Source organism: Cephus cinctus, unplaced genomic scaffold, assembly GCF_000341935.2.
Source record: "Cephus cinctus unplaced genomic scaffold, Ccin1 Ccin1_scaffold0168, whole genome shotgun sequence".
Classification (NCBI taxonomy): domain Eukaryota; kingdom Metazoa; phylum Arthropoda; class Insecta; order Hymenoptera; family Cephidae; genus Cephus; species Cephus cinctus.
The window spans coordinates 3,841,416-3,866,160 of NW_014332892.1; the positions used below are offsets into that span (position 1 = coordinate 3,841,416).

At 35.7% G+C, this 24,745-nt stretch overlaps 4 protein-coding genes and 2 long non-coding RNA genes across 15 annotated transcripts in view; 2 read left to right on the plus strand and 4 right to left on the minus strand.

Annotated features, from left to right (window-relative positions):
- Window positions 1–601: 601 nt before the first annotated feature.
- On the minus strand, window positions 602–6,784 carry LOC107263882. The gene is made up of 8 exons (XM_025081237.1): window positions 6,511–6,784; window positions 5,555–6,444; window positions 4,701–5,487; window positions 4,222–4,633; window positions 4,005–4,144; window positions 3,793–3,944; window positions 3,330–3,719; window positions 602–3,271 (listed from the first exon to the last, which is right to left on the minus strand). Exons 1-8 carry the CDS (start codon window positions 6,598–6,600, stop codon window positions 1,426–1,428), a joined length of 4,707 nt encoding a protein of 1,568 aa, XP_024937005.1. The 5' UTR covers window positions 6,601–6,784; the 3' UTR covers window positions 602–1,425.
- Window positions 6,785–7,140: 356 nt separating this feature from the next.
- Window positions 7,141–9,200, minus strand: LOC112493816. The gene is made up of 3 exons (XR_003058606.1): window positions 8,420–9,200; window positions 7,360–7,501; window positions 7,141–7,278 (listed from the first exon to the last, which is right to left on the minus strand). It is a non-coding gene; the product is annotated as an uncharacterized LOC112493816 (long non-coding RNA).
- Window positions 9,201–9,766: 566 nt separating this feature from the next.
- On the plus strand, window positions 9,767–12,487 carry LOC107263884 (N-alpha-acetyltransferase 30). Of its 2 annotated transcripts, XM_015731542.2 has the most exons (4): window positions 9,767–10,112; window positions 10,271–10,583; window positions 10,709–10,884; window positions 11,062–12,487. In XM_015731542.2, exons 2-4 carry the CDS (start codon window positions 10,304–10,306, stop codon window positions 11,377–11,379), a joined length of 774 nt encoding a protein of 257 aa, XP_015587028.1. In that variant the 5' UTR covers window positions 9,767–10,112; window positions 10,271–10,303; the 3' UTR covers window positions 11,380–12,487. The 2 variants fall into 2 exon arrangements, with proteins under 2 accessions (XP_015587028.1, XP_015587027.1); XM_015731541.2 differs by having other exon boundaries at window positions 9,769–10,583.
- A 548-nt stretch (window positions 12,488–13,035) lies between these two features.
- Window positions 13,036–16,283, minus strand: LOC107263896 (inositol-tetrakisphosphate 1-kinase). Of its 4 annotated transcripts, none has more exons than XM_025081262.1 (6): window positions 15,757–16,283; window positions 15,340–15,567; window positions 15,166–15,264; window positions 14,957–15,098; window positions 14,598–14,734; window positions 13,036–14,549 (listed from the first exon to the last, which is right to left on the minus strand). In XM_025081262.1, exons 2-6 carry the CDS (start codon window positions 15,451–15,453, stop codon window positions 13,959–13,961), a joined length of 1,083 nt encoding a protein of 360 aa, XP_024937030.1. In that variant the 5' UTR covers window positions 15,454–15,567; window positions 15,757–16,283; the 3' UTR covers window positions 13,036–13,958. The 4 variants fall into 4 exon arrangements, with proteins under 4 accessions (XP_024937030.1, XP_024937031.1, XP_015587061.1 ...); XM_025081263.1 differs by having other exon boundaries at window positions 16,065–16,282; XM_015731575.2 differs by having other exon boundaries at window positions 15,628–16,282.
- Window positions 16,284–16,404: 121 nt separating this feature from the next.
- LOC107263885 overlaps window positions 16,405–24,745 on the minus strand; it is a 41,311-nt gene continuing 32,970 nt past the window's right edge. For 3 of the 6 annotated variants that reach the window (XM_025081241.1, XM_025081239.1, XM_025081243.1), the window contains 12 exons: window positions 23,090–23,387; window positions 22,827–23,011; window positions 19,383–22,736; window positions 19,278–19,314; window positions 19,098–19,179; window positions 18,537–19,028; window positions 18,141–18,473; window positions 17,503–18,081; window positions 17,090–17,448; window positions 16,834–17,028; window positions 16,707–16,748; window positions 16,405–16,611 (listed from right to left, as the gene is read on the minus strand). In XM_025081241.1, the coding sequence (XP_024937009.1) occupies window positions 16,731–16,748; window positions 16,834–17,028; window positions 17,090–17,448; window positions 17,503–18,081; window positions 18,141–18,473; window positions 18,537–19,028; window positions 19,098–19,179; window positions 19,278–19,314; window positions 19,383–22,736; window positions 22,827–23,011; window positions 23,090–23,387 (5,932 nt within the window). In that variant the 3' untranslated portion in view covers window positions 16,405–16,611; window positions 16,707–16,730. Of the gene's footprint in view, window positions 16,629–16,706; window positions 16,749–16,833; window positions 17,029–17,089; window positions 17,449–17,491; window positions 18,082–18,140; window positions 18,474–18,536; window positions 19,029–19,097; window positions 19,180–19,277; window positions 19,315–19,382; window positions 22,737–22,826; window positions 23,012–23,089; window positions 23,388–24,745 lie in introns of those variants that run through there. The other 3 variants (XM_025081240.1, XM_015731543.2, XM_025081242.1) reach the window with 3 other exon arrangements.
- Window positions 16,545–23,489, plus strand: LOC107263901. The gene is made up of 3 exons (XR_001536781.2): window positions 16,545–16,650; window positions 22,936–23,039; window positions 23,262–23,489. It is a non-coding gene; the product is annotated as an uncharacterized LOC107263901 (long non-coding RNA).

Genomic DNA, 24,745 nt, shown 5'->3' on the forward strand with positions numbered 1-24,745 from the left:
ATTCGTATATTACTGGATGTGTGTTCGTTTAAATATGTACATAAACTTATTTATACATTTAAAAGTCCCCCCCCCATCCCTTGCCCCATTCTGCCCCCTCGGTAAACGTACCTACAAATTATTCAGCACAATAGCTAATAGAAGCACGATATTAGTATACCGCAATTTCCACTTTATAGAGTCAGGATTTCATGTATTTCTATGTTATATTTAATTTTCTTTATTGCGATTTTATAATACGATGATATATCTATGCACAGCTTTGAATTTTTGTTCCAGTTTAATATTTGATCACAGAGTTACGACACTTGCATGAGTCGTGACAATTGTTTCCTAGCAGGTACTAATGTTGCTGGTCCTTTTTATATATTAAAAAGCAGACATAGAGCACCGAAAGGCCGAATTGGATCATTAAGATAGAAAAATATATATATATATTTAAAAGAATGAAAGGCAAAAATGTAAAAACTTTCAGCCTATACTCGTTCGTTGCAATGTCAAAATTATTACTTGAAAGAGAATATAGAATTGAATAATAGGAAATAAGCGAATCGATAAGGGTGTGGAAAGGGGAAGCGATCGAAAATTGAATAGACGAAACTAGGTGGTTAAAATTTATTGACTAATATACAATTACATAGGAAATATAATACTAATAATGAAAAAAAAAAGAATATGCTAGAGTATGGATTGTCTCTTAGAGCATGCATTCAGGGAGTCAAGATGTCGCACTTATACGTTTGTCACTTATTCCTCTTTGGAGTCTATGATTTTTCGAATAATTTGTAAGAATCATGAGTGAACGCGTTCTGCTCTGTCGTAGGAGAATTCTTGTAAATATACAAAGTTACGAACTGCTATTGATGGGAGACAAAGACACAATTGTACAAAAATGCTTGTACATGTTTAGTCGAGGGATCCTTAAGAATTGAGGGAGAATCGTGTCTGCCCCTTATTTAAGTATATGTATTCATAAATTGAAAATGATACACATAATCTGTTTCGAGTAATCAATTATTTTTGCTCAATTTTTGCATAATAATAATAATAATGATACTAATGCGAAGATCCTCTCTGTAAGTGACGAGAGAGCATGCAGACCGCATATCTAATAACAAAGATATTCGTAATGGAACAGAAAATGTTAGAGCTCCTTCTGTTTATTTTTTGTCCCTGATGACAGAAATCGGCAATGTTTTCTTTTAATTATAAAATTTTTCGACATACGTTAGTTTAGAAAAGAAAATTGTTCTATTAGGGAAAAACGTCTTTAGTATGTTAATTAGCGTAAATCCTGTATTACCTAGATCATAATTTGCCCACCATTTTTTTCCTTCTTATTTGGAGATTTAAGCTGAATGTGCAAATTACGTCATTGTATAAAAAAAGCATTTTATTTATAATAAATCATAAGGAAAAACTTAATCAACGGTCTCGTATCAGGTGTTCCAGTGTTATCCTACTCACGACATTTTTCTTTGCCATTAGGTAATCCATGTACTTCGTGTTCAATGCTTTTTGTAAGTCCGTTAAATCTAATCCTGCTTCTTTCTGTAATTCATACTGGGAACTCAATATTTTTGTAAAATCTAGTGATTTTGAATCGTTATCTATCGTATACCTCATACAATAGAAAAGTGTATTGAGAAGTTTTGTTTCTTCTCTCTGAGATGCATCATTCTCGTGATCGAATGGACTTTCCAGATGAGAAATTGTTTCAGAACATTTAACAGTATCTGTACAAATTTGAATAAAATTATAAATGTCGCTCCTAGAAAAATTTGCAAAGTTTGCTCTGTTCGATATTATTTCAGTTAGTATTTCGTGATACAATACTTCAGCAATGCGATGGGAACGTTTTTCGGTGGAAAAATTGTTATTGAGAATTTCTAAATTGTTTATAGTAGCTACTTTTATCTCAGAAACTTCGTCTTTTAGTAATAGCAAACAAGACGTTAGAATTTTCAATTTATCGTGGTTTTGTAAGGTTGCAAAATCACGCATCAAAAACTCAATATACTCTGTTGCTAATTGTCGAATTTTTTCATCCGCGTCGGAAGAAGCGTTAAAAATAAACGATATAATTTCATTCATGGCATCGTCTTCTCTACTGAAAATTATTGTCAGCACACGACGCAGTTGTTCCAACTTTGAATTTGTATGTTTGCCTTTCAGTTTTAAAATCAGCAATCGTATTTTTTCATTTTCTTTTAACTTCGTAATTGCTGAGCTGGACAGGTGCCTCAAGGATTGAATGAAAAAATTAATCATTGTGTCGGAAAGTCCAGTTGCAGATGTCTCAGTTGCTTTTAGCATGTAATCGAGTATCGTTTCTATGATAGGAGTATGAAATTGTAAATGATTCAAAAAACTAATGCTCTGATCAAGACAATGTGAATGGAGAATTCTGTTGATTACTTCTACTTGAATATCACCAGTGCGGTTGACGTAATTCGTGTAATACTGCATTGTCAGTTGAACGAACGCAAAAAAACCAGGTCTTGTCCTTTCTGCAGATAGAATAGACACTTTATTATCTTTAGTGTCATCAAATAGTATAAGATCATTTAAAGATAATTCCGAAACATCTGACAATTCCAAAAACATCTTTTCCACAACGTAACAAGGCCGCGCAGCAGATTTGTCGCTGCTCAGACTCTTCCAAAAATTCAATACTTCCATGACTCTGAAAAATTTATCATCACTTCCCTCGGAAAGTTCTTGTTTTTCAATTATTGATAATTGATAATACGGATTAGCGTTCTCCATCTCGTTAGCAAGTTTTTCTTTGAGATAACGCATAGCGCACAAATGTCCATGAATTAAATTAATACCTTTGACTTTGAGGACATCTGTCTTAAGACTAATTAATTCTTGAGCTATTTGTGGAAAAGCCGTCAAAGCTGCGTAAGCCTTAGACGCTAGAATTCTAACATGTCCTACAGGATTGGCAAAAAGTACATGGACACTGTACTTTGCCTGTCTCAGATAATCTTTCGATGAATAATCTATGAAGTTGCAGCCACCGGTGGACATTTTCGACAAAACAGTAAGGATATGTACCAAACTGGAATGACTATCTGAGGTTAATTGTAATTTATGAATGGTCGGGAAACTTTGAAGATGCTTAAGAATGTGTAGAGCTAGTGAAGGATAATGCGTTACAAAATGATTGACAGAATAGCCATTTCCAAAGTCCAGTTGTTTTCCTCCTACGCACTGGCCTACAATTCTTGGTACTATCACTCCGAATAACTGAAGACTTGCGTTTCTGAAAACAAGCAATTGGATATTATGGATATCTTTGTATTAACAGGTTTCTTGCTCACCGTATAGTCCATGTTTGAGATTCCAGGTATGTAAAACAAATTAATGAAATTTCCTCCAAGTATGGAACTAACTGTGCGTGCAATTCCTTGTCGCCAACTAGACTGCACAAAAAATGTAAATTTCTAGCACAAGGTGAATCATGTAAACCTTCTGCATTATCTGTTGTAGAAATTTGTGGTGAATTTTTTAAAGAATCTAATAACAGCCCAATTGCAAAGTGTAGAAGAGGCCTGTCCTTTCTATTATCGCTGGCGACAATTTTGTGAAACATTATGGATAGACCAGCACCTCGTCTTGTTAAATTTGGATTAGTCTTATTGCCGTTTTTTATTAGATTTCTTAAATAAGTCTCTGGTATCTTATTATATTTGTCTTCTTTGCATAGAATTCTGAAAATAGAATTCAATATAATTTACACAGAGTCTAAATATAAAGAATAGTTTATTATCATTGATTTAATACCTGGTCAACTGAGCAATGGCTAAACCAGCTCCTTCTATTGCACCTTTATGACGACATCTCATCAATACAGACGCTACGACATTCACGGAGCGTTGAACAATATCTTCGGAATACATTAGTACGCCGATCTCACTGGCCAATTCACAGGAAACCTAAAAATCAGCAAGGTAAATTATAAATTTGTAGAATAAATCAGAGGCGTATCAAAGTACCTTTAAGCTCATCCAAATACAGCTAACTACGAGTTGATGAGCAGGTGATAATGCTATTTCATCAAAAGTATCAGCGACGTCACTAGTTTTCACAGTTTCATCAATAGCCAATCCCATTTCAGCGAAGGAGGATGAATATTCTGCATAGAGCATGAAAAGACAATTCTTTACTTCACTCTTTAAATAGCTATTGTATTTTATGGAAATGCCATCCTACCAGAGTCTTTGGATTTTGATGAGAGTACGGAAAGAAAAAAGTTGACAGCCTCTTCCAATAAACAAAGTAATTTTTCTGCTAGTTGCTCAGTGATCAAAAGAGTTTCTGGACTTCTGCGAAAACCAATTGACAGAATTGCTATTAAAACACCATAAAAAGGAGAACCCTGTACCACAGCTTTCAAAATATCTCGCTTTATCTTGGCCAGTTGATTTTCTGCAGTTTTTAGCAAATAATCAACGTAATTGATATGCGAATTCAATATATCGTTTGTCCTTTCATGTAACATCTTTGTCCTGTTGTTAGTTTCAAGAGGCAACCAATTTGTCAATATTTTAAATATTACAGCACCGCTTTCTATTTCGAAAAATTTTGATGAGTTACATTTACTAATCGCTGTGTCCAATAGAATCTGTAATACATGCAAAGATTAGATTAATTGAGCAATGCATAATTATAACAAATTTAATTATACCTACTTCCTTCTCGATATATGTTAGGGAATCTTTATCAAAATGTTCCAGAAGAATAGCAGCAGAAAGGTCTCGAACATCATTTGCTGGATCTAATAGTAGATTTAGCAAAAGAACTAGACTCTGTTTATCAGTGAATTTCCATTTTCCATCTATTTTTAATCGGTCTCCCAGGACTAGACCATATTTTAATGATTCCTTGTGGCGTGGATCATTGAGAAACCCATCATTGGCGCAACTTCTATTGATATAAAAGAGTATCGTCTTATAAAGATTCAAGCCGAGAATCTTTCTCTGATAACAGGAGCCAATTTCAAAACAATCCAGAAGAAACTGGTGAATCCATTGTAAGACGTCGTAGATTTGTTGACGAGTACTCTCCAGAGTTCCATGAAGTTTTATTAGATTTATGATAAAAGTTCTATAATGGTTTCCAATTCCTTCTCGCAAAAATGTCGTGTTGGCATTTGCATTCATGAACAAGAAATGCTTCACTGCTAGAAATGGATCTTCGCTTCTGTCGGTGTACGATACAGTGGAAATTCTTTGACAGTAGATGGCGAAAGCATTTAATCTGACAATTTCTTCTTCGTGGTCCAGGTAGTTATTACTGATGAAATTATTTGGCAGAACAATTCCAAGCTTACTAGCAATTCTTTCCAAATTGGAACGATAAATCAGTCCATTAGATTCGTTAATAAATTCCCAGAGGTATGATAGAACCTGCCTAAATTTTTCAATCGTTGGCTCCAACCAATGCTTACAGAGTGATTGCAATGCATTATGATTTTTTCTGCAAAAAAATCTTGCTATTGAATATATCCAATTTTTCCGTATAAAATTGATCTTAATCAACTCACTTTGATCCCGACTCCCATTGATCGACGATAATCCTAACAGGTTCACCGAAAACATTTATCCATTGATCTTCGTCGAGTTTATTCAAGATGACATTGTAAACTCTAGTGCCCGCACTGCGCAAATAACTCTTGGTCAGACTGGTGAAGAGGCACAGTATAAAATCCTTTGTGGTGATGTAGGAAATGTCGGTGGTTACATAACAAATTTCAGCAAGAATCGCATATTTCGTTTCGTTTTGCCATGACAAGTTATGCACACAGGATTCAAAGGCTGTTTTAAGAAAATTCTTCTTGTACCTCATATCCATTATTTTAAGATACATATTGAACACCACAGTCGCATTCCGTTTGCTGATCTCTTTAATAGAATTATCCCAATTAGAAAATATCACAGCTTCCAATTTCCTCTCAGGTCTTGAATCGCTGTTAATCCAAAAGTCTGTATTCATTGTTCTGTGTAACCAATTTTGCAAGACTTTATAAGCAAAGTAGGAGTATCTTGTATAACGAATACAGTTATCATAGATAATATCAAAGCAGAGTAAGAGAGCTTCATCGGTATAAATATTCTTTTTGTTAACTTGCAAAAATCCGTAGATTATTAATAATTTAAACAACTCAGCGTTACGCAATTCATATTCATTGTCGAAGAAATGGAATTGATCAGTTTCCAAACGTAAGTAAAATGTTAGATACTCCAGGAGTTCTTTCAATGTACACGTCATCATGAGGAGCGACATAAATGCATGAGTCGTCAGTAAAATTTGCTCCTTTCCTATTTCCTCGTTTTCCGTCAAAATTCTTAGTAGCTTGGCTAAGACACCCTTCCATTTTAAGTGATCTTTGCTCTCCGTACAGTTGTTAAATGAAAGAGCGACTCCTATTAGTTTCTGGAAAAAAAATCTCATGACAATAAATTATCAAGATCGTCTTTCAATGGATCTAGAAATACTGACTCTGAGAAGTTGAAGATCATCGCTGCTTCCAATGGCTTCTAAATGATGCAAAAACTGATCAGGCTCCATTCCAATTATTTTATTCCACATTCAAAACGTATCCTCTTATTCTCTAGGAGATGAATCTGAAGTGCACAGGGTCCCATTGACTTTTTAATTGGATGAGTCGCGCCTCGTCATGCGAAACGCAAGAACGGGTCTTTTTTGAGTAGCCAATTTAATTGGCACGTCGCTATTATTTGGATATGTATTATTGCCCTCTGCACTACAATTTCTGAAAGGATTCGTACATTTTTGTTCCATTTATTCGTACATTGCAACTTATAATTAAATCTTGATCTCACTTGTTAGGGACGTTAGAATCAAATTCAGACGATCGTATGACAATCGCGTGTAGCATTTTAATGAAACTAAATAATAATAAGAGCACTAGTTATTTTATTTTTAGTCTAAGAAGCAGATAATCGATGAGCCACACATGATTCATATTAACGATCGTTTAAACTTGTTACAAAATAAGATGAAAAAAGAAAAGAAAATGAAACTCACTCGGTTTTTATGAAGCGTATCACTTTTTATTAACATCACTAAATTAAAGAATGTCAATTTACAACAATCGCAAAAACTTTTATTAGTGAATTACTGCTACTGTGCATTGGTCTTCGGATTTTCTGGAACGTACCCGTTGTTCTCGATTTGCTCCTTGAATTTCAGGTACTCTCGTTTCCGGTCAAAATGCTTCACCTGTAAGATAGAACGAGGAGTTCTCTGTTTAAAATAGTTAATATCAATTTTCAGTAATCTGCATTTAATTATGATCCCGAGAAACTTGTACATTGTCCCACTTACCCATTGCGATGGGCAATACGCTTCATATAACTTCCTAAGCATTTCACATTCAGATTCAGATTTTCCCTTATCGAGACACGACCAATATGCGTCTCGATGATTCCAACATATTTGACGGTCGTTTTTATTTAAGAAGGACATTCTGTAATTAAAAATTAAAATAATTAGAGGAAGCACGTGAGATGAAGTTGTAACGAAAACAATTTCTATTCCATACTGAATGCACGTCGCGAGTGGATTTCTAAGTAACATAACAAACTTAAACAAATCTTTTAATAGTTAATATGGAATTCTGATTTCAAGTAGAATATCATCCATGCTCTTACAAACTCCCAGCATCTATAATTTCAGACATATTTTCAGTCACTTACCTAGCCGTACGAACAAATACTACTGCTAATTATATTGGTAATCAAAACTGCATTAAGAAAATCACACACTGTTTTTCATAACAGAACAAAACTCCTACGAAACTTCATCGACTGTATTTTATCTTTGATTAAGTAATAGAGATAATTATATAAAATTAAAAAGGCACGTAAAATCACAAATTACATATTTGCAACAAGTACTATTTGTGTAATTGCACTACATGTATGGGATCTGGTATATTTGGATATGATGTACTCTGTACGAATGCCCTGAATCTGCAGATTGAAGATCATAAGAAAACTAAGCTAGAAATTATGTTTCACTTTTGAATGAAGAATTTTCGAAACTCTGCGGCAGAGTCAAGAATTATATGGCCAATCAGCTTTCATTATATTAGAGTTTTGACCAATCGAAATTTACTTGGACACGCGTACGACCTCGAGAGTTAAGAATAGCTGCCGAATTTGCAATCTGTCAACTAAAAAATGTTGAATGGACGACCGAAGTGTCTCTCCCTTGCCTCCTACTATTTATTTCAAGACAACTTGAAGCGTCATTTCATGTGGTTGAATATGCCAATATTATTCCTGATGACAAAACGTTAATTTCAAACAAATTTAGCGCGTGTCAGGCATCTTCTATAATATAGATCTTCTTATTACACTCTATAAAAACAATATTCTCTTACAAATATAAAAATTAAAGCATCCACTGAAATTCCATTCTTGAAATGTAGCCAAAATGAAAATCGTAAAAGAGATATTCTTGAACACTTCTCCAGGGGCTAAAGTCATATATTGGTATACTTTGCAATCTGAAATATTATAAATATCCCTAATAAAAAAATAAAATAAAATAAATTACATCCAGAATATATGGAGTATAATTGTCATATTAATTTCTGCATAATTATCTCTGGACTTGCTGAATAGCAAAGGACTGTTACCCTATCGGATATATATAGACGATGAACATTTGTAATTTGCAACAGCGTATGAAGGGAAAAATAACATTAGTGGCTGCTTGAAAAATCTTTCATGAGTCTTGCCAATGTTTTAAATTAGCTAGAGGACCATCCAGATCCTATCTTTAGCACAGCCAAAATAGATATTCATTCAAAACCAATGGATGGAAAGAATCTGATTATATAATGAAATATTGATTAAACTACCATGTCCAGATCTCTAGAATGATGGCAGGTATCTATAAACTGTGCCTTTCTTAGGATGTGTCTGTCTACAAATTATTTATTCAATTCACCTCCGTTAACACATAGGGGTGATTGATAACCAAAATATATAACTTCCTTTCCTTGTTATTGACTACCCATGAGGTTAGATCTTGTTGTGCAGCATTCAATGATTAATTATCTACAGCAAGTTTATTGTAAAAAATCATATTGTCAAGATGTAATATTAAATAATCATTATAGTGTGGATGACCCCTTATGATGTTTTTCTTACATTATTAATAAATATTTCATCATTGTTAACCGACCTGTTTAGATGTAAAAGTGAGTACAGGAACCAAGTATTAACGTATTCATAAAATATTGAAATCTTGCTATTTCACTTCTTTGGAGTAGTTTGAAAATTATGCACAGTATTTGAAAAATATCAGCTGTATATTTGTCTCTTGTTCTACTTCTGCTCTCTGGGTTTTCTGCTCCGTTTTACAAAACGATCTTGTCTGCTGTATGAAATTTACTAACTGGCTGCTCCGAATTTAACGTAATGGTACAAAATTATGTTCATACATTCATAAGAAATGCATAAATTTAATTATCTAGTCAATTCACTGTGATGAAGATGATATAATTCTTATATGACGATGCTACAAGATGAATCTTTTGAAATAAAGCATAGAACTCCATTACACAATTGGCATTACACCATGCCATCTTGCAACCAGGATTGCCAATATATTTTGAACTTCGAATCTATATATGCAAATGTATTACAAATACATGAATGAAAACAATTCCACTTAATAATTATTTACAGAGTCAAGGAACATGCAATAATAGCTTGACATTGTATATACGTAGAGGATTCTGTGAAAGCATTCAAAGCGCATTACATTGGTAAATCTGTCAGGCAATTAAATAGAATTGAAATATTTATTTATAAGAGTGTTTCACCAAGTAATGGCAAAAGAGCGGAGTTTGATATAATTTATTGAAATTTTAAAGTCGCTCTTGTTGAAATTCGAAAAAAAAAATGAAAAATGCGAAATGCGTTGGCAAAACTGTGGTAGTGGCCTGTTCGTCGACGTTCTAGCAGTCACTGCGGAAATTCAATATGGTGTCCGTCGTTCAGCGGTTCACGTCGGATGTCCGTATTTTGAGATAAAATTATCACAGGGGAACCGAGTGGCCACTGGTAATTATGAAAATTCGTTTAAAAGCACGGTGTTGCACCTAAAAGAATTCTTATGAAACGCCGGCGTATGGATTAGAGACTCGTGTAGATCCAGTGCTCTTGAGGAAACGAGTATTGGAACCCTGTGGCCCACTGTGTGTTGTCTCACTGTGTTTTAGCTTGATTAATATCAGATAAATTTGAGGCCAAAAATGGAAGCCGCAACAGTGGACAGTAATGACGAGGTATCTAAGTCTGACATAACGAAGGGAAAAGTCAAATCAATGAAGAATAGTAATGTTGAGGACATTGCCACATTGGATATTGAGTCTCGGCTCAGTCTGCAAACCAGTGAAAATTGTCCTGAGCCACATACTAATGGTCTCCACCAGGTAAATGGTATTTGCGATTCTCCAGAGAGAGGTACCGATGCCATTACTGGGCTCATGAACAAGACTCAGAACATGGATACTAGTCATTCAAATAAATCTGGTAAGTAAACTTTCATTCACGTATACAGTGAAAACTTGAAGGTGTTTGTTCTTCAACGGTTTCTGTTCTATATATTGAATTAATGAAGTTGTTAAAAATCTACATCTTTATTCTTATTGTTATAGAAAATGTGGGAGCACCAACCATAGAGAGCAAAGACAGTGACATTCAGTATGTCAGCTATACCAGCGAATTGCAAATGCCAGATATTATGAAATTAATCCAGAAAGACCTGAGCGAGCCATATTCAATTTATACTTATAGATATTTTATTCATAACTGGCCAAAATTGTGCTTTCTGGTACGTGCTTTAAGTTAAGAAATACCTTGTTACATATTTCCACCTGATTCTATAGTCATGCTCTATAATTTCTCAGTAACAATTGACAAAAGTCTTTTCAGTTGTAACTTTCTCATTTGATACATTAAGGATTATACTTTTCGTATTAAGAAAAATTCTTGCTTTCTGTTCATCAAGGCAATGCACGAAGAGGAGTGCGTGGGAGCCATTGTCTGCAAGTTAGATATCCACAGAAAGGTGATAAAGCGTGGATACATAGCAATGCTGGCTGTCGATGTGAAGTACCGTAAGCGCAAAATTGGTTCAAACCTAGTGAGAAGAGCTATCCGGGCAATGGTAGAGGACGATGCTGACGAGGTTGTCCTAGAAACAGAGATCACCAATAGACCAGCCCTTCGACTCTACGAGAATCTTGGATTCGTGCGGGACAAACGACTCTTTCGATATTACTTGAATGGCGTGGACGCCCTACGACTGAAGTTATGGCTCAGATGAAACTCGTCTTCGTGTTTATGCCAATAGGAACTTAAATAAAATTCGGCGAACGAAAGAAAAGGGAGAGAGAAAAAAGCAAGTACGAATAACACAAAGCTCTCCGCTCGACTTCAGGCAATTGCGTATGACGTTAATGCCAAAGTAATTATCTCCGGATGATGGATCATAAAAGACAATACTTGGGATCCGTGCAATTCTTTTCCTTGAACATCGAGGTCGCCTACACACAACGAAATTTCTTATTGTTTTATCCTGACCATGTTCTCAAAATAGTAATAGTTAATTCTTTGTCAAACAATCTCTTGATTTTCATTATTTTCGGTTTCCTTTAAACATAATATATTTACTGTCGCACAATCATGAATTACGTTACTTGTCAATTTTTGCAACCTGTATCATATCCACGTGTATCATTCATAGAGATAATACCTCTGGTGTTAACGTTAGACTCCAGAATAGATTCGAGCTCAGCTTAAAACTATATGAAAAGGGCAAAGTGATAGAGCATTGTGAAATCGGCACTGTGACAAGCGTACTGAAAATAAGTTATGTATCTTGCGTCTGACAACACATCCACAACACGACCGAACAGAATTACATGCGTACACGGAATGACACATGCCCCACGCTGGAGTACAGACTCGAGCTTAATGCAATGAATTAACTCTTAAATGTTGAATTCCAGACGAGAAAAATGTATTAAAAAGAAAGTTAAAAACGTAAGCGGAACTACGCATAATGAATGAGTCGGTAACGAACTTATTTCGTGCCAATGGCTCTAGTGACTGATAAGACTGCGAGTCAGTATAAGTTTATACATCTTGAATATTCTGAACCTCGCTTCTTCAGCTGGGAGTAAATTTCCATTGCATAAAACTGAATCGTAGCCCTGCGTGGGAATAGATATTTAATTTAAGTATAAATCCGAAAAATCGTCGGATTACAGCAAAGCTAACGAAATTTTCCAAGTAAACGTGTAAAGACAAACGAGGATTGTCCAATGTTTATATATAACATTTAATGATAATAAAGTGAAAATTATCGTCAATGGAATTTGGGATATTCCAGAACTGCGTCGATGACGGATAAAAAGAAATTTGACGCAGATAGACCCGTACACATTACTGTCTACCTATTATATCTACCTTTGTATAAAATAAATTGCAAAACAGATTGTAATGTACCTATTAAAAAATGTAAAAAATGTTAATAAAAATGCATAAATGTTTTTACATATCGATGATTTCTTGATTATCTTCGTCGTCTTATCATTTTCTATGAACAATCATATCGATTTCTTAACATTTTATCTTGGTCTTAGAGTAATGGATTATTTTGTTATTGTTAGATCAAATATATATGTGAATGAAAAGCAGACGCCCAAGAGTGCGAAGGAAAATCCGACTTTTGGAGGAACCAGAACTCAAGCAGAATGTACCCCTTTATATTAGATAATTCTCCACCTTCTGCTGGGCACTGCTCGACAAACGCCCTGGCTTTTGCAAAATTATTCAATTTTGTAAATTATCATTTTGAACCTCTTGTTTGGCCTAATATTGTGCTCAATTGAATTTTTGATTCTGTCATCTTGTTAGGAAGGAGTGGGTTGAATAATTGAAAAAGGTTTTTCTTGAAAATATTTTTAATGACAATATCTCTTTGTACGTTTCCTTGTGTAAATCATATTGTTTATTAAATCATATTACAGTAGAGTCATTAGGAATGATAATTATCTTCAGAGAGAAGAACCAAGCTCTAGCAGATGAATGAAATATTTCACATAAAAATAAAGTCTTGATACTCTGTCGTTACACTGAATATTTTGGCTATAGACATATCCGTCAGAAAGAAGATGCCTATTCTATTCTATAAACTTGAACTAAATGTATTTACGGAATCTTAAATATTAATGAGCATAATTATTAGTGATAATTGCAACTCTGTGTTGTATATAATAAATTAAAATGACAACAAAGTCGTTCTCTTCGGGTACAGGGCGAATAATTAATTGCCTTTATCTCATTGAGTAGCTGCACAGAAATGCTCCCTAGATGTATACGTATATAGATTCACATAACTGTAACATATTCTCTAAGGTTTTATTATCTTTATAGAAAAGATAAAAAATTACAAAGTACTTATTTCAGCCTGTATAAGGCTATTCTGATTTATGTCAAGGACAAAATACAGGAGAATATAAAAGTGACACCTTTAACAGTTTCCCATAAAATTTGGGGGTACAATAAATACCTTTGGTTAGTGATCAGCAAATCGCAATAAAGGGTTTCGTAAAATTGTATGATACGGCGACAAAGAGAGCTCCTTAAATTTCACTTGTTAAAAAGAAAATACAGGCAGATATTACTGCAAAAAATAAATTGAGAAACAGAACTCTCAGCCTCGCAGATGTGGAATTAACGTGCCAATTTACATATTCCTAGTATTTACACTATGCGTGGAATCGATGACGCCCAGCAATCACATAACTATAACAGTAATGCAGTAACTAAATTAGTTAAAAAAAAAAAAAAAATTCAAATAACCATTTGTATCAGAGGTAGGTAACGTCTGCTAAATGTCTATGTCATAGACTGTTTTTTTTTCTCATCGCTCTCAAAACCAGAATCCAGATCATCACTTGGCCATTTCTTTATACCTGCACTCCGGGAATTTTGTTTGCTTGATTTTTGATCAGCCATTAACTTTTCTATAGTGTTGACCAAGTGGTCAAAGAAATGCGGATATCCGTCGTATCCAGGAAATGCATTAATATCAATTATAGCATATCGCTCAGTGTGATTTTCTATAACTACGTCGACCCCTACCAAAACAAGGCCAAAGATTTTAGTGATTCTTTTAACGATTTTCTCAAAAGTTTTGAAATTTGGTTTAACACGCAAAGCGGCTTCCTCATCAGAGATGACAGACCATTTTGAATTTGAACCGCTCTTGGAGATATCCTGAGAATTGAAGAAAATCGTGTTCAAAGATTCACAGTCTTTTTGGTAGAAATTCTTTAGGCTCGGACGTTCGACCACGTGGAACTTTTCGCCAACTATGAATACTTTGTATAAAATAGCGTTGTGATTTACAAAATTCTGAGCTACGCAGGGTAATTGACAGTCTTTTAATCCCTTTTCATTGAAAATCACCATCATCTGGAAACATTTCTAAGTGTGAAGTAAGCAGGATGTTGTGTAACTATGAACATATCTTACCTTATGTGCATCGCTGCATCCATGAGCAACCAGTCGTTTACAAAGAAAAGGAAACTTGACATTATTCGTTATTAACAGTGTTAAATTTTCAGAAACGTATTTCGATTTTAATTCTACGAAATTGGGCGTAAACACATCTGAAAAATAATAAGGCTTTGATTAGATACGCAATATCTTCATTCAGCAGAAATAAATCTTTATGGATCAAATATAGTTCATTGACCAATAAAGACAGCAACTGCGATATCTTTGCAAACAGCATTATTTTCTTGATAAGCACTCTGTTGCTAAACACAGACACTTTCTTATATCTCCGTCCTTTCAGATAATATATTTGTTTAGACAGTTTTTATATTTACCTTTCAATTGGATCCCATTATGTATAATTTCATAGGATTTATGTCGGTTTCTCAAATTTCTAACATTCTCCAAAGGATCTATTACTATTAGTTCAGGATGTTTACGAATATATCCTTGTATTCTTGTAATAATAGCTCTAGCCTTGGACATCAAACAAATAATTTTTATTAACAAATAAAACAAAATTAAATTAGAAAAACAATCATACATTTTGATCACCACTCTCAGCAAGAGCTAATGTGTCCGTAAGTTTATGTAGAAAAACATGGAATGGTCCCTGAGATTCAAGATTAGCATTGACGTTGATCTGAAACAACACCCAAAAGCAAAAGAACTCTCTATCGTTCATCCAAAGTATTCATCATATTATTATAATCCTCACCATTTTCAGCTCAAATCCATTCTTCGCACACACATTCTGAAAGTCTTCCCAGTTGAACTTCTGCTTTTTCTTCTCAGAAATCCAATAGCCGATGACTCTTTGATTATTATCCATTTTCAAAAACTATTTCTTCTCAGATACAGCAAGCATTCTAATTCTATTTTGTATCAGCATCTACAATAAATCCTTGAATAGTCTGATCAGGAGTAGTTTCACCAACTGGAACGTCTAAAAAAACAGTTCTATGCTTTGTTGGACACAAGGTTAGGCGCAGAATACACAACTGACCCAATGTTTCACAATTAATGAACTAAGCTCTAAGTAGATCATGTCCGCGTGAGTCCATAACTGTACACAGTATTAGAATTATGAGTTTTAAAAAATTCACAAGTTTTACAAACAAAATCTAGTGACAACCTGAAAATTCTGTCTTGATCCGATGTAAACGATTCTACTTAATTATACTGCGCACTACGAAGTACGCGAGTCAGCCGACCGAATTGACGGTGTTGAATTATTGTCCCCTGTTGTGAATCGTAAAACTACAAGTAGCCAGAATTGCCAAGACGTTTTCTGAATGATTATTGAAGAGACGCGTGTTGCTTTCGTGATGTTTACTCTAGAAAACAATATAGAGAAAGACAGATATCGAATGAGACGTGAGAAGCACGTTAAATCACTATAATTATCTGTACAGCAATAAATAAATTAAGGCTGAGTCGTACAGAGGAATAATATCGAACTGAACTCGTTGAATTCCAAAAGAGTACTTAACAACTTAGCTTAAGCCGCTTAAGCCAAACTTGATATTAACAGAACGTGTCACGACTAGAAAGAGTGTAAGCGATATCTTTGTGAATTCAGAACTCGAATACGCGTTCAGATAAGTTCAGATGACAATAATTGACGGTCAGAGCTTTTTGAAGATGAGATAACATTGATTTCATTGGAAGAGAGTGCGAAGAGAACTGTATTAGGATCTCTTGCTGAAGACTAAATAGTTCTCTAATCTTTAAATGTACTAAATATTATGATGATTGACAGGTTCTAGAGATACAACAATGCTTTCATTTAATATATGGTTAGTACTGTATTATGTTACGCTGTCACGTGTTGATAAATATCTCAAAGTTACGCTATATCAATAAAAGTAGATACATTATGTACAGGATTTATGTAGTGTCTCATAAATTATTTCTTCTCAGGTGATTTTATGCACATTCAGCCTCTTCAATTTTACTTTCTCACTATCAGATGTCATGTCGGTAGAAGCTGAGTGAAAAGAAATACTTATTTCGTTACTCATTCACAGTATGTATATGTTTCATTTTGTATATTTCTTTTGGGGAATACTATTGTTTACTTACATTCCAGTGAGTTTACATCTTTTTTCAAATCTCCCCAAGACTCTGTGAAGAAAAATAATTTTAATTAATGATTTAGTCAATTTTTTGGTCACATATCTCTGGATTCCTTTTGTCTTATGAAACTTACATCACTCTCTAAGCTTGACTCATCCGAAGAAGGCAATGCACTGCTCGTGACGAAAATCGTCATGCCGTCTGCTCTCTTAAATACCTTCCCTCCAGTTTTACTTTTCCTTGAAACTCGTATTTCACCAAATGAATATGAACAGGAACTTGGCATATAGAGTTCACCTTCAGAGCAAGTAGCCGATGATGGTTCATTCTAGAAAAATAAAAATGTCAATCATGTTTAAGGAAAGATTTCAGTATCAGTCACATTATACCGGTTTGAGAGGATATCCAGTTATATTTTGAAAATGAATGTCATTAACATTTTTCAATGTTAAAAATGTCTCAGCATTAGTGGGTACCAAGCATAATTTCAAATGGTCCAACATATTACTTGTTCTATTAGTTGAACCAATATATACACTAGAACACGGATCAAACTTGTCACAACTTTCACTACTAGAATTTCTCTTGATGCGTTCAATTTTTACATCCTCTAATTTCCTTCTGCCAAGAAAGTGTGCGATAATCTCTGGTTTGGCACAGACGGCCTGCTTTGTTGAAGAATAATCTTTCTCATGGATATCATCCGATACAGATTTGTGTACAGAGTCTTGAAATATTTCGTTATATTCTAGAAAATATTTAGAATATAACATACAAGAGCTAAATTTTACCATAGTCTTACTTAAACTATCATGAAATTTGCAATCTTCCATTCTCTTGTTTTGTTGATAGGAAGTTTTAAAGCATCCACTTTGAACTTGTAGATCTTTCTCTGCAGTACAGCATTCAAATAAGTGCTCCAACCCTTTCATCGTGCTGAAAGGCTTTTCATTTGAGACAAATGCAAATCCAACATTACTGTCCATACCACGTTGAGTCTTATCGAAGCGCCTTGCAATATTTTCGGATATAGAGACGGATGTAAATGGCTTCCTTTTATTAAGCCATTCCTTAGCCTTGAGTTCACGATTCTCATCAGAATTACTCGATGGCATCTCGAAGTACTCGGCTTCTATAGTTTGCCGTCTTCTCTGCCTTGAATGACTAAAACTTGGATTGTGTAAACCTTTTTCCGAGATAAGACGTTTCCCAGGAGATCGAGCATCAAATATCCCATTGTTATCCTCATATTGCACGTGTTCTCCATCATTGTGAATATTTGTTGGTACATCAAACGATGGTGATATATGATTAATTGGAACTGTAAATCTTCTCTTCTGCTGACCGATTGGTGGTACGTCGTCAGAGCCTTGAGAGGATGCTTTGAAATAAATAAAATTAATATTTAAACTGAATTAAATTAACAAATGAAAATCGTACAGCTTATCTCCTGTATCACCGAAGGGACACGGGCTGGCTTCTTCTCATGTTCATCCTCTGTTCTAGTAAATATCACCGTCAGTTCCGATGCATTCTTGTTCTGATTAGCGGATTTTTGACTTCTTTCACATCCCTTCACCGATACATCGCCTGAGTATAGTTCTTCAGGGGGAGTCCTGTGCTTCTTTAATTCACTTAATTTTGCCATAGCTTTTCTTGCTTTATCTTGTTCTATCTTTATATTCTCTTGAGCATCTCTCAGTTCGAGCATCAGTTTTCTTTCCTTCTCTTGCTCTGATTCACGGACCACAGATGATCTAAACCGTTCGTGATCTACAAGTGTGTATGAAAGAATCTGTGCAACGCAGCTTTAAGTGGCTTGCCTTATGAGCTCACCTGGATCCGGAGGCGCCAAGTCATTATCTACAAGTGAAGACGTATGGAATGGTGTACAGACAAATACGCAGTTTTCATCATTAGTACACTCCTTGCTGCATTGGAAAACTTGAAAATCTTTTTTCTGAACGCCATAGGAAATCTTAGGAGTCATGCTAAGTTTCTCTTTAGGATTGTTTGTTTTATCATCTTTATTGTCAACTTCCTTCCAGGAGAGTCGTCTCTTACTACGCTCTTGCTTCGCACTCGTAATAGGTTCGCTTGATTCATCCTTTTTGTGGTATGAGTTATTTGAAACTTTTAATGGCTTGCAGCACGGCTGGTAATTTTTTTCACAAGAGTCTGTTGTGGGTTGTTGCGACCGTTTCTTGGAATCATCGTCATCACCATCATTATCACAAATCATTTTACACTTCTCATCTCTTAAACAGTTCTTCTGACAATCGTCCTTGTCTTCCGGACTTCTTTCGGACTTTTTCGCTTCTATATTATCTGTCAAATGATTTATTCATTCGCCATTCTGAATTATTTGATTTACGAAGAGAGTAATCCAATCATTACCTGAACCTTTTGCTTGATTACCACTTGACTTTTGTTTATCAGAATTTACCAAAGCATCGCCTTCGTCAGGCTTCGCCTTGGTCTGTAAGAAAACTTAGTTATATCCTCCTCGACGTATTAAAACTTATTCTGAACTATTTTCCAATATTTAACTAAGAATATTTAAGAATAATGATATACCTTATACGAGTCGCGGGTAATACTCTTCACTGGCGATCTGTAACGATAATGCAAATAATTAATCTAATGCATAATATAATTTCAGTAGAATTAATTAGTACGTACTTATTCTCCAGCGGTGCTTCAGTAAAGCACAAATTCTGATTCGCACCACATGGAACAGAAACTGACTTTACATTATTTTTATTTTGAAGCTCATCCTCTGCCTGAACTTCTACAGCATTATCTTGAGCCAAGGTATCAATTTTCTTCTCATAATTCACTTTCTTTGAGCTGAAAGACGTCGACTTATCCACATAACGTATAGGTTGTGACTCTCCAGATTTTTCTGCAGTATCTTCGACTTTCTTGCCCTCGTGCGATCTGTCTTTACTACTTTCAGTATCGATTCTTGATTCTGTCTTGCGAGAAACATGATCGTTTGTAAAATCAGAAATGGTTTCAGCAGATGTCGAGGGTGAATATGTAATACACTCTTCAGTAGTTTTGGATAAGTTATCTTTTTGCTGGATAGATTTACTGTTGCAAGATGTCGATTTTTCCTCTCTGGGAGTTTCTATCTGTGTACCTATATCCGTTGCTACTTTAATGACCTTCTCTTTAACAGATTCACTGGGTATGCTTGGACATTTCTTACGTATGCATCTAGTAACTAAAGAGTTCTTGAAATCATTTTCTTTCGTTCCCTTCTCATTCTGCTCCGTTGAAGTATCGTTTGTAGTATCAGATCTTTTCGTTTGCGTGAGTATACTATTTTTGGCTTTTACAGGATCTTGTTTTAGTTCCTTAACTGATTCCTGAGGAATCCTCTTATCTTGAGATTCGCTTTTTCCCGTTCGAGAAGAAACAGATTTTTCAGAGGAATTTTTATAATTGGTCTTGATAAGCTTGCTGTCAATATTTTGATCCCTTTGATGTTTATGTACCTTAATGAAATCGACTTTATTATCTGTAATATTTTTTCTATAAATATCTGTTATAGGAGCAATAGATTTTCCTTCCTTCAGCCACTTCATTGCTGAGAGATTTTCCAAGTCTTTCTTATTCTCTACCGACACTTTGACGTATGATTCATCCTCGACACAAGACAAGTCCCTCCTGGCAATAGGTTCTCTGGCATCGAAAACGTGGGCTTCGCTTTTCTCAGCAATTTGAGAAAAATATTTTGCCAGATCATAAATCTTCCTCCAGTCACCCAAAGTCAAACGTAATTCATTATCCGCAATTTTCTCTTCTGATAACACATTGGTCCTTGTAGTTTCTTGGCGAATAGCAAAAAGAAATCTATCCATTATCAGAGGGCTGATAGTGGTTTTCTGTAAAATCCTTGTCACGTCCTGACCAATATTGGATTCCTTCTTATCCAGCAGCCAAGTGACAAACTCGTCTACAGCCTTTGAAGAATGCTTTAGGGCTTCTAAAACCTGCTCCACCATGTGAGCTTCATCATCTTCATCGGTGCCATCCTCTGATGTACATGTTAATTCATTCTTCGTGTCAGCATTCATATCCTGACTGTTCGGCTTCCTGAATGAGGTGAGAAGAGAAAAAGCGCCAGTGTCAAATTCTGCATTCTCATTGCTGTGTATATTATAACTGGATCCTGTATTGGATTTTAATTCTCTGCAAAAGCTGCTATCCACATGCAAAAGTTTGTCTAATTGAGCTGAGAAATCGGATAATAAATTTTCCGACGGTTTTTCTTTATCTTGTTTGACAAGTATTAATTTTTCTAACGTGCTTTTCGATTCTAGTTTACCTTTTTCCTCTGACGTTATGTCGTATTTAGCATATTGCGTGCTTTCATTTGAATCCAAGTGAATATCATTCCTCGTGGAAGTAATGAGAGACTTTTCGTTAGCCGGTATAACAATTGGTACAGACCAGGGTCTTGTATTTCTATTAGATTTCATGCTATCACCTACTGTTAAAACGAAATTCCTATTAGACGTCACGTCTAATGGACCTTGATCGCAATCACTGTTAGCAATGGCTTGGCAGGACTCGTTTATATTTTCAGTCACGTTCTTCGTTGTAATTGCTTTGCAACGTGTACTTGGATTTTGCATTGCGCACGTTTCTACATAATGATCATCCATATTTTCTTTAAAGACAGGATTCTTCATGCATTCCAGGTTCATCGTTATTTTCGGGTATTTGAATTCGCTCAAAGGATTTGGCAAATTTAGTGATGTCATCAGAGTCTCAGTTGAAGGAGACAGGATGTATTTGTCATTTGAATGAAGTTTACCTTGATTACTAGAAATTTCGAATCTTGTACGCCGTTCCAGAAGCTCCGAGAGTTTCTGAGTTCCACGTACGATATGGTCTATTGATCTGCTGTAAACTTGCAGAACTTTATCCAAATCGATAATATTTGGTGCTTGCAAATTTATATTATCCAGGTCAAATTCTTCGTTGCTCAAAGGATCTTGTAAGTAAAACACGTCTTTTTGTGACACTTTATATGTAATCTCTTTAATTAAAGCTTCGTCCTCTCCGTCTGTTTTAAGGGCCGTTTCTTCATTGTCAAATTGTAGGTTTACATTCTCCACAAGATTCGAATTTACTGCTTTGGTTTCGTCGACATCCAAATTATTTTCCACGATTTTCTCTTCTGGTATTTCAATTTCTTCAGACCCAACAGCTACTAAATTATCCATTGGTGGATTGGCAATTATATTTTCTTCTGGTGCTATCACAGCTTCCACGTGTTCTTTAGCATCCACTTGGTCTAATGGTTTATTTCCAACCATTTCTGCATCAAAATCTTTAGCTCTGGACGACAATGGCTGCTGATGTATATCTATGAATGTGGCAGATGGAATTTTAGATTTTTGTAAATTATTGTTCCTTATGGTTTCGTGCTGGAATTCATATGTCGCCACATTTTTGTATACAGGCACTGAAGAAGGATCAGGTGATATGTGAATGTTATCTACGGATTGTATAGTCAATTCACGTTGTATGTCGACCTGGGGTCCTCTTTGAATTTGAAATTTCATACGTGAACGTCGATCGCCCTCATTCACCCGAAAGACGCCAGTATTGGAGTCCTGGGGATTGCGACTGCTGGTTGATATTCCATTTTCTGGCTGCCGACGAGGAGGCAAGGTCGTAGCAGAAAAAGCATCGACCGACGTGGTACAGTCAGATTGAAATCTTTCAAAAAATGTATCCTCCTCCTTCGCCATTGGTTTCTTCTGCTTAGTTCTGCTAGAACTTTCGGAATACTTGTCACTCGGTAACTCGTACTTTTTCTCAAGGAAACTTTGACTCTCCTTCACGGGAATCTGATCTTCCTGTAACTTTGGAAATTCTTTGGATTGAACGTCAACCGAACCTACAGATGGAATCTTTCTGTAATTCCTATTGGAAGCGTTGGCCTCATTAAATTTCGCTGCTACCAATTCGTGAAGATATAATAAATTATCGTCCAAAGGTGGTCTCGTCGTGGACCTAAAGGAACAAAAAGAATTTACTCATGTAGAAATCTTCTCAGTAATTTTTAAAACATGGAATTATTTAAATATAAATATATTGACTCACCCTGTCCCATTCTCTTGTATGGGACTCAAGTGCGTTTTGTAACTAACTTCCATTATTTGTCTCTGAGCATCCTTGACCAATCTTTCAGCATTTTGAAGAACGTCTACAGTTTCAGGACTGAGGGCAGGACTGACAGGACTACCAAGAGCCAGGGAACAAGAACTTTCTTTCTCCTGGGAATTTATCTGGAACGGTAGAAAATTATAATAATTGGTAAGCAAATATAAAGAGCCTTAAAGAAAAATGTTGAACCTAATAATTACCAAGTAGTCATCCAAGGAGTATCCTGTGATCCCCGTCAAATGTCTTCCTGATCTCTGATGATCTGGTTGATCATTAATATTTTGAAAACGATCCGACGCCAGTCCACTAATCCCCGCTGTCAACGAACGGTAATTAGCAGCACTGGTTCTGTGACAATGATTTCCTGTACAGTTTGTGCAGGTCGAACAGCCATGATGATTGGTACAGCAACAAGAGGGTAAACATCGATCGTGAAACGATGTAGCAGGAGGACTCTCGTGATCGGCCATGAATCTAGATGAGTGAACTTGTGCTGTTCTGAAACAAAGAAAAACGTAGAGACTGCCATGAGTGATTCATATTGCTGTTTCTTCAATGAGGGATGAAGTAATAAATATCATGAAGGGAGGTTAAATAGAATCTCGTTTAATTCAATTGCTGTTTCTTTCTCTCTGAACAAAAAAAAAAACAAGCGATTTCAAGGCAACAAGGTAGAACTATGAATACGTTGGTCTATGAAGAATCATTTTGCATAACTAAATGACTCATGATTGTATAGTAAGTGCATTTCAAGGATCAACCCTCTTTCGAAAGACCCTGTACTTTCTATGTAAAGGGATCCAGAGAAAGTGACTATTGGTAAATTTCATTAGAGTACTTCAATTCTTAAAGAGGGCAAATCCTCCAGGGGAGATGGACAAAGTGTCCAGGTATCCAAAGTAAGTAAAAAGAGAAAAACAAAAAAGAAGTCAAGAAAAATGTTTCACCCCCCAACAAGGAACGAGGATAAAAGAATATTATTCTACGTCGACTTGCAAGTATATTGACCTTTAAAGTAGATAGAATCCTTAAACAGCCAAATAATTTCTATATGACTCAAAAGGAATCCGCGTACTTTATCATCGTAATATCAAGTTCAAGTATATTTATAATGGACGTATCTCGATGGTTGAGTGCACCGTCTAGAGAAATCAGTTGAATTTCGGATTGTAGGAATATTCATAAGTCGTATTGCACCATCGGTCGTCCTTAACCACCCAGAACTTGGTTATCGATCCCTTAAAGGAGATGATACACCTTCAGGCAATAAAGGATGACTCAATCCCAAGCTTATCCGTAGAATCAGTTACAACTCCAGCTGCACAACCAAGAGCTCAGCCTATTAGATTATATTAAAAATGCAATATCTATTCGTACAATAAAAAAAAAAGTATTGCATCCACTTTAAGATGAAAATCTTTCGGTGGCTGAGAGCGCAGCTTGCATAGCATCCAAGCAGTCTGGAGCCCACGGATCAATATACCGTTCTGTTTCCCTCCGTCCCGCAGTCTGCCACGTCCTGCCATCCTGCCATCCTGCCAGCCTGCCAGCCTGCCAGGGTGTCACCACTCTGGAAGCGACCCCAGCTGAACATTGGCATTGATTTTCAAAGTCCTGCACGGCTCGCGAGCTACGCCGGATGTCGTAGTCGTAGTAGAGCCACGTCACGTATACCGCATATATATACCTCCTGGTTGTCTATAGATATATGTGACCGCGTAGCGAAGATTAAGAGGGGTTAGGTGCACGCCCGTTCCTCCAGCCATGATTTGTGGGTTGGTGCCCTCCGTCTGCAAGGATCGCAGAACTTCTCGCGGAGGTAAAGTACCCTGGGAACGAATCCACCCCCGCCCCCC

What these genes read in the sequence shown, in the direction of transcription:
- LOC107263884 (XM_015731542.2), top strand. Translation starts at nt 10,304, where the DNA reads ATGGAAGCCGCAACAGTGGACAGTAATGACGAGGTATCTAAGTCTGAC. An exon ending in TAGTCATTCAAATAAATCTG is followed by an intron (nt 10,584 to 10,708) that starts GTAAGTAAACTT and finishes TTATTGTTATAG; the next exon opens with AAAATGTGGGAGCACCAACC. An exon ending in GGCCAAAATTGTGCTTTCTG is followed by an intron (nt 10,885 to 11,061) that starts GTACGTGCTTTA and finishes CTGTTCATCAAG; the next exon opens with GCAATGCACGAAGAGGAGTG.
- LOC107263896 (XM_025081262.1), bottom strand. Translation starts at nt 15,453, where the DNA reads ATGGATAATAATCAAAGAGTCATCGGCTATTGGATTTCTGAGAAGAAA. An exon ending in TAATGGGATCCAATTGAAAG is followed by an intron (nt 14,735 to 14,956) that starts GTAAATATAAAA and finishes ATTATTTTTCAG; the next exon opens with ATGTGTTTACGCCCAATTTC. An exon ending in GATGCAGCGATGCACATAAG is followed by an intron (nt 14,550 to 14,597) that starts GTAAGATATGTT and finishes CTTCACACTTAG; the next exon opens with AAATGTTTCCAGATGATGGT.
- LOC107263882 (XM_025081237.1), bottom strand. Translation starts at nt 6,600, where the DNA reads ATGTGGAATAAAATAATTGGAATGGAGCCTGATCAGTTTTTGCATCAT. An exon ending in ATGATCTTCAACTTCTCAGA is followed by an intron (nt 6,445 to 6,510) that starts GTCAGTATTTCT and finishes TTTTTTTTCCAG; the next exon opens with AAACTAATAGGAGTCGCTCT. An exon ending in ATCAAAATCCAAAGACTCTG is followed by an intron (nt 4,145 to 4,221) that starts GTAGGATGGCAT and finishes TGCTCTATGCAG; the next exon opens with AATATTCATCCTCCTTCGCT.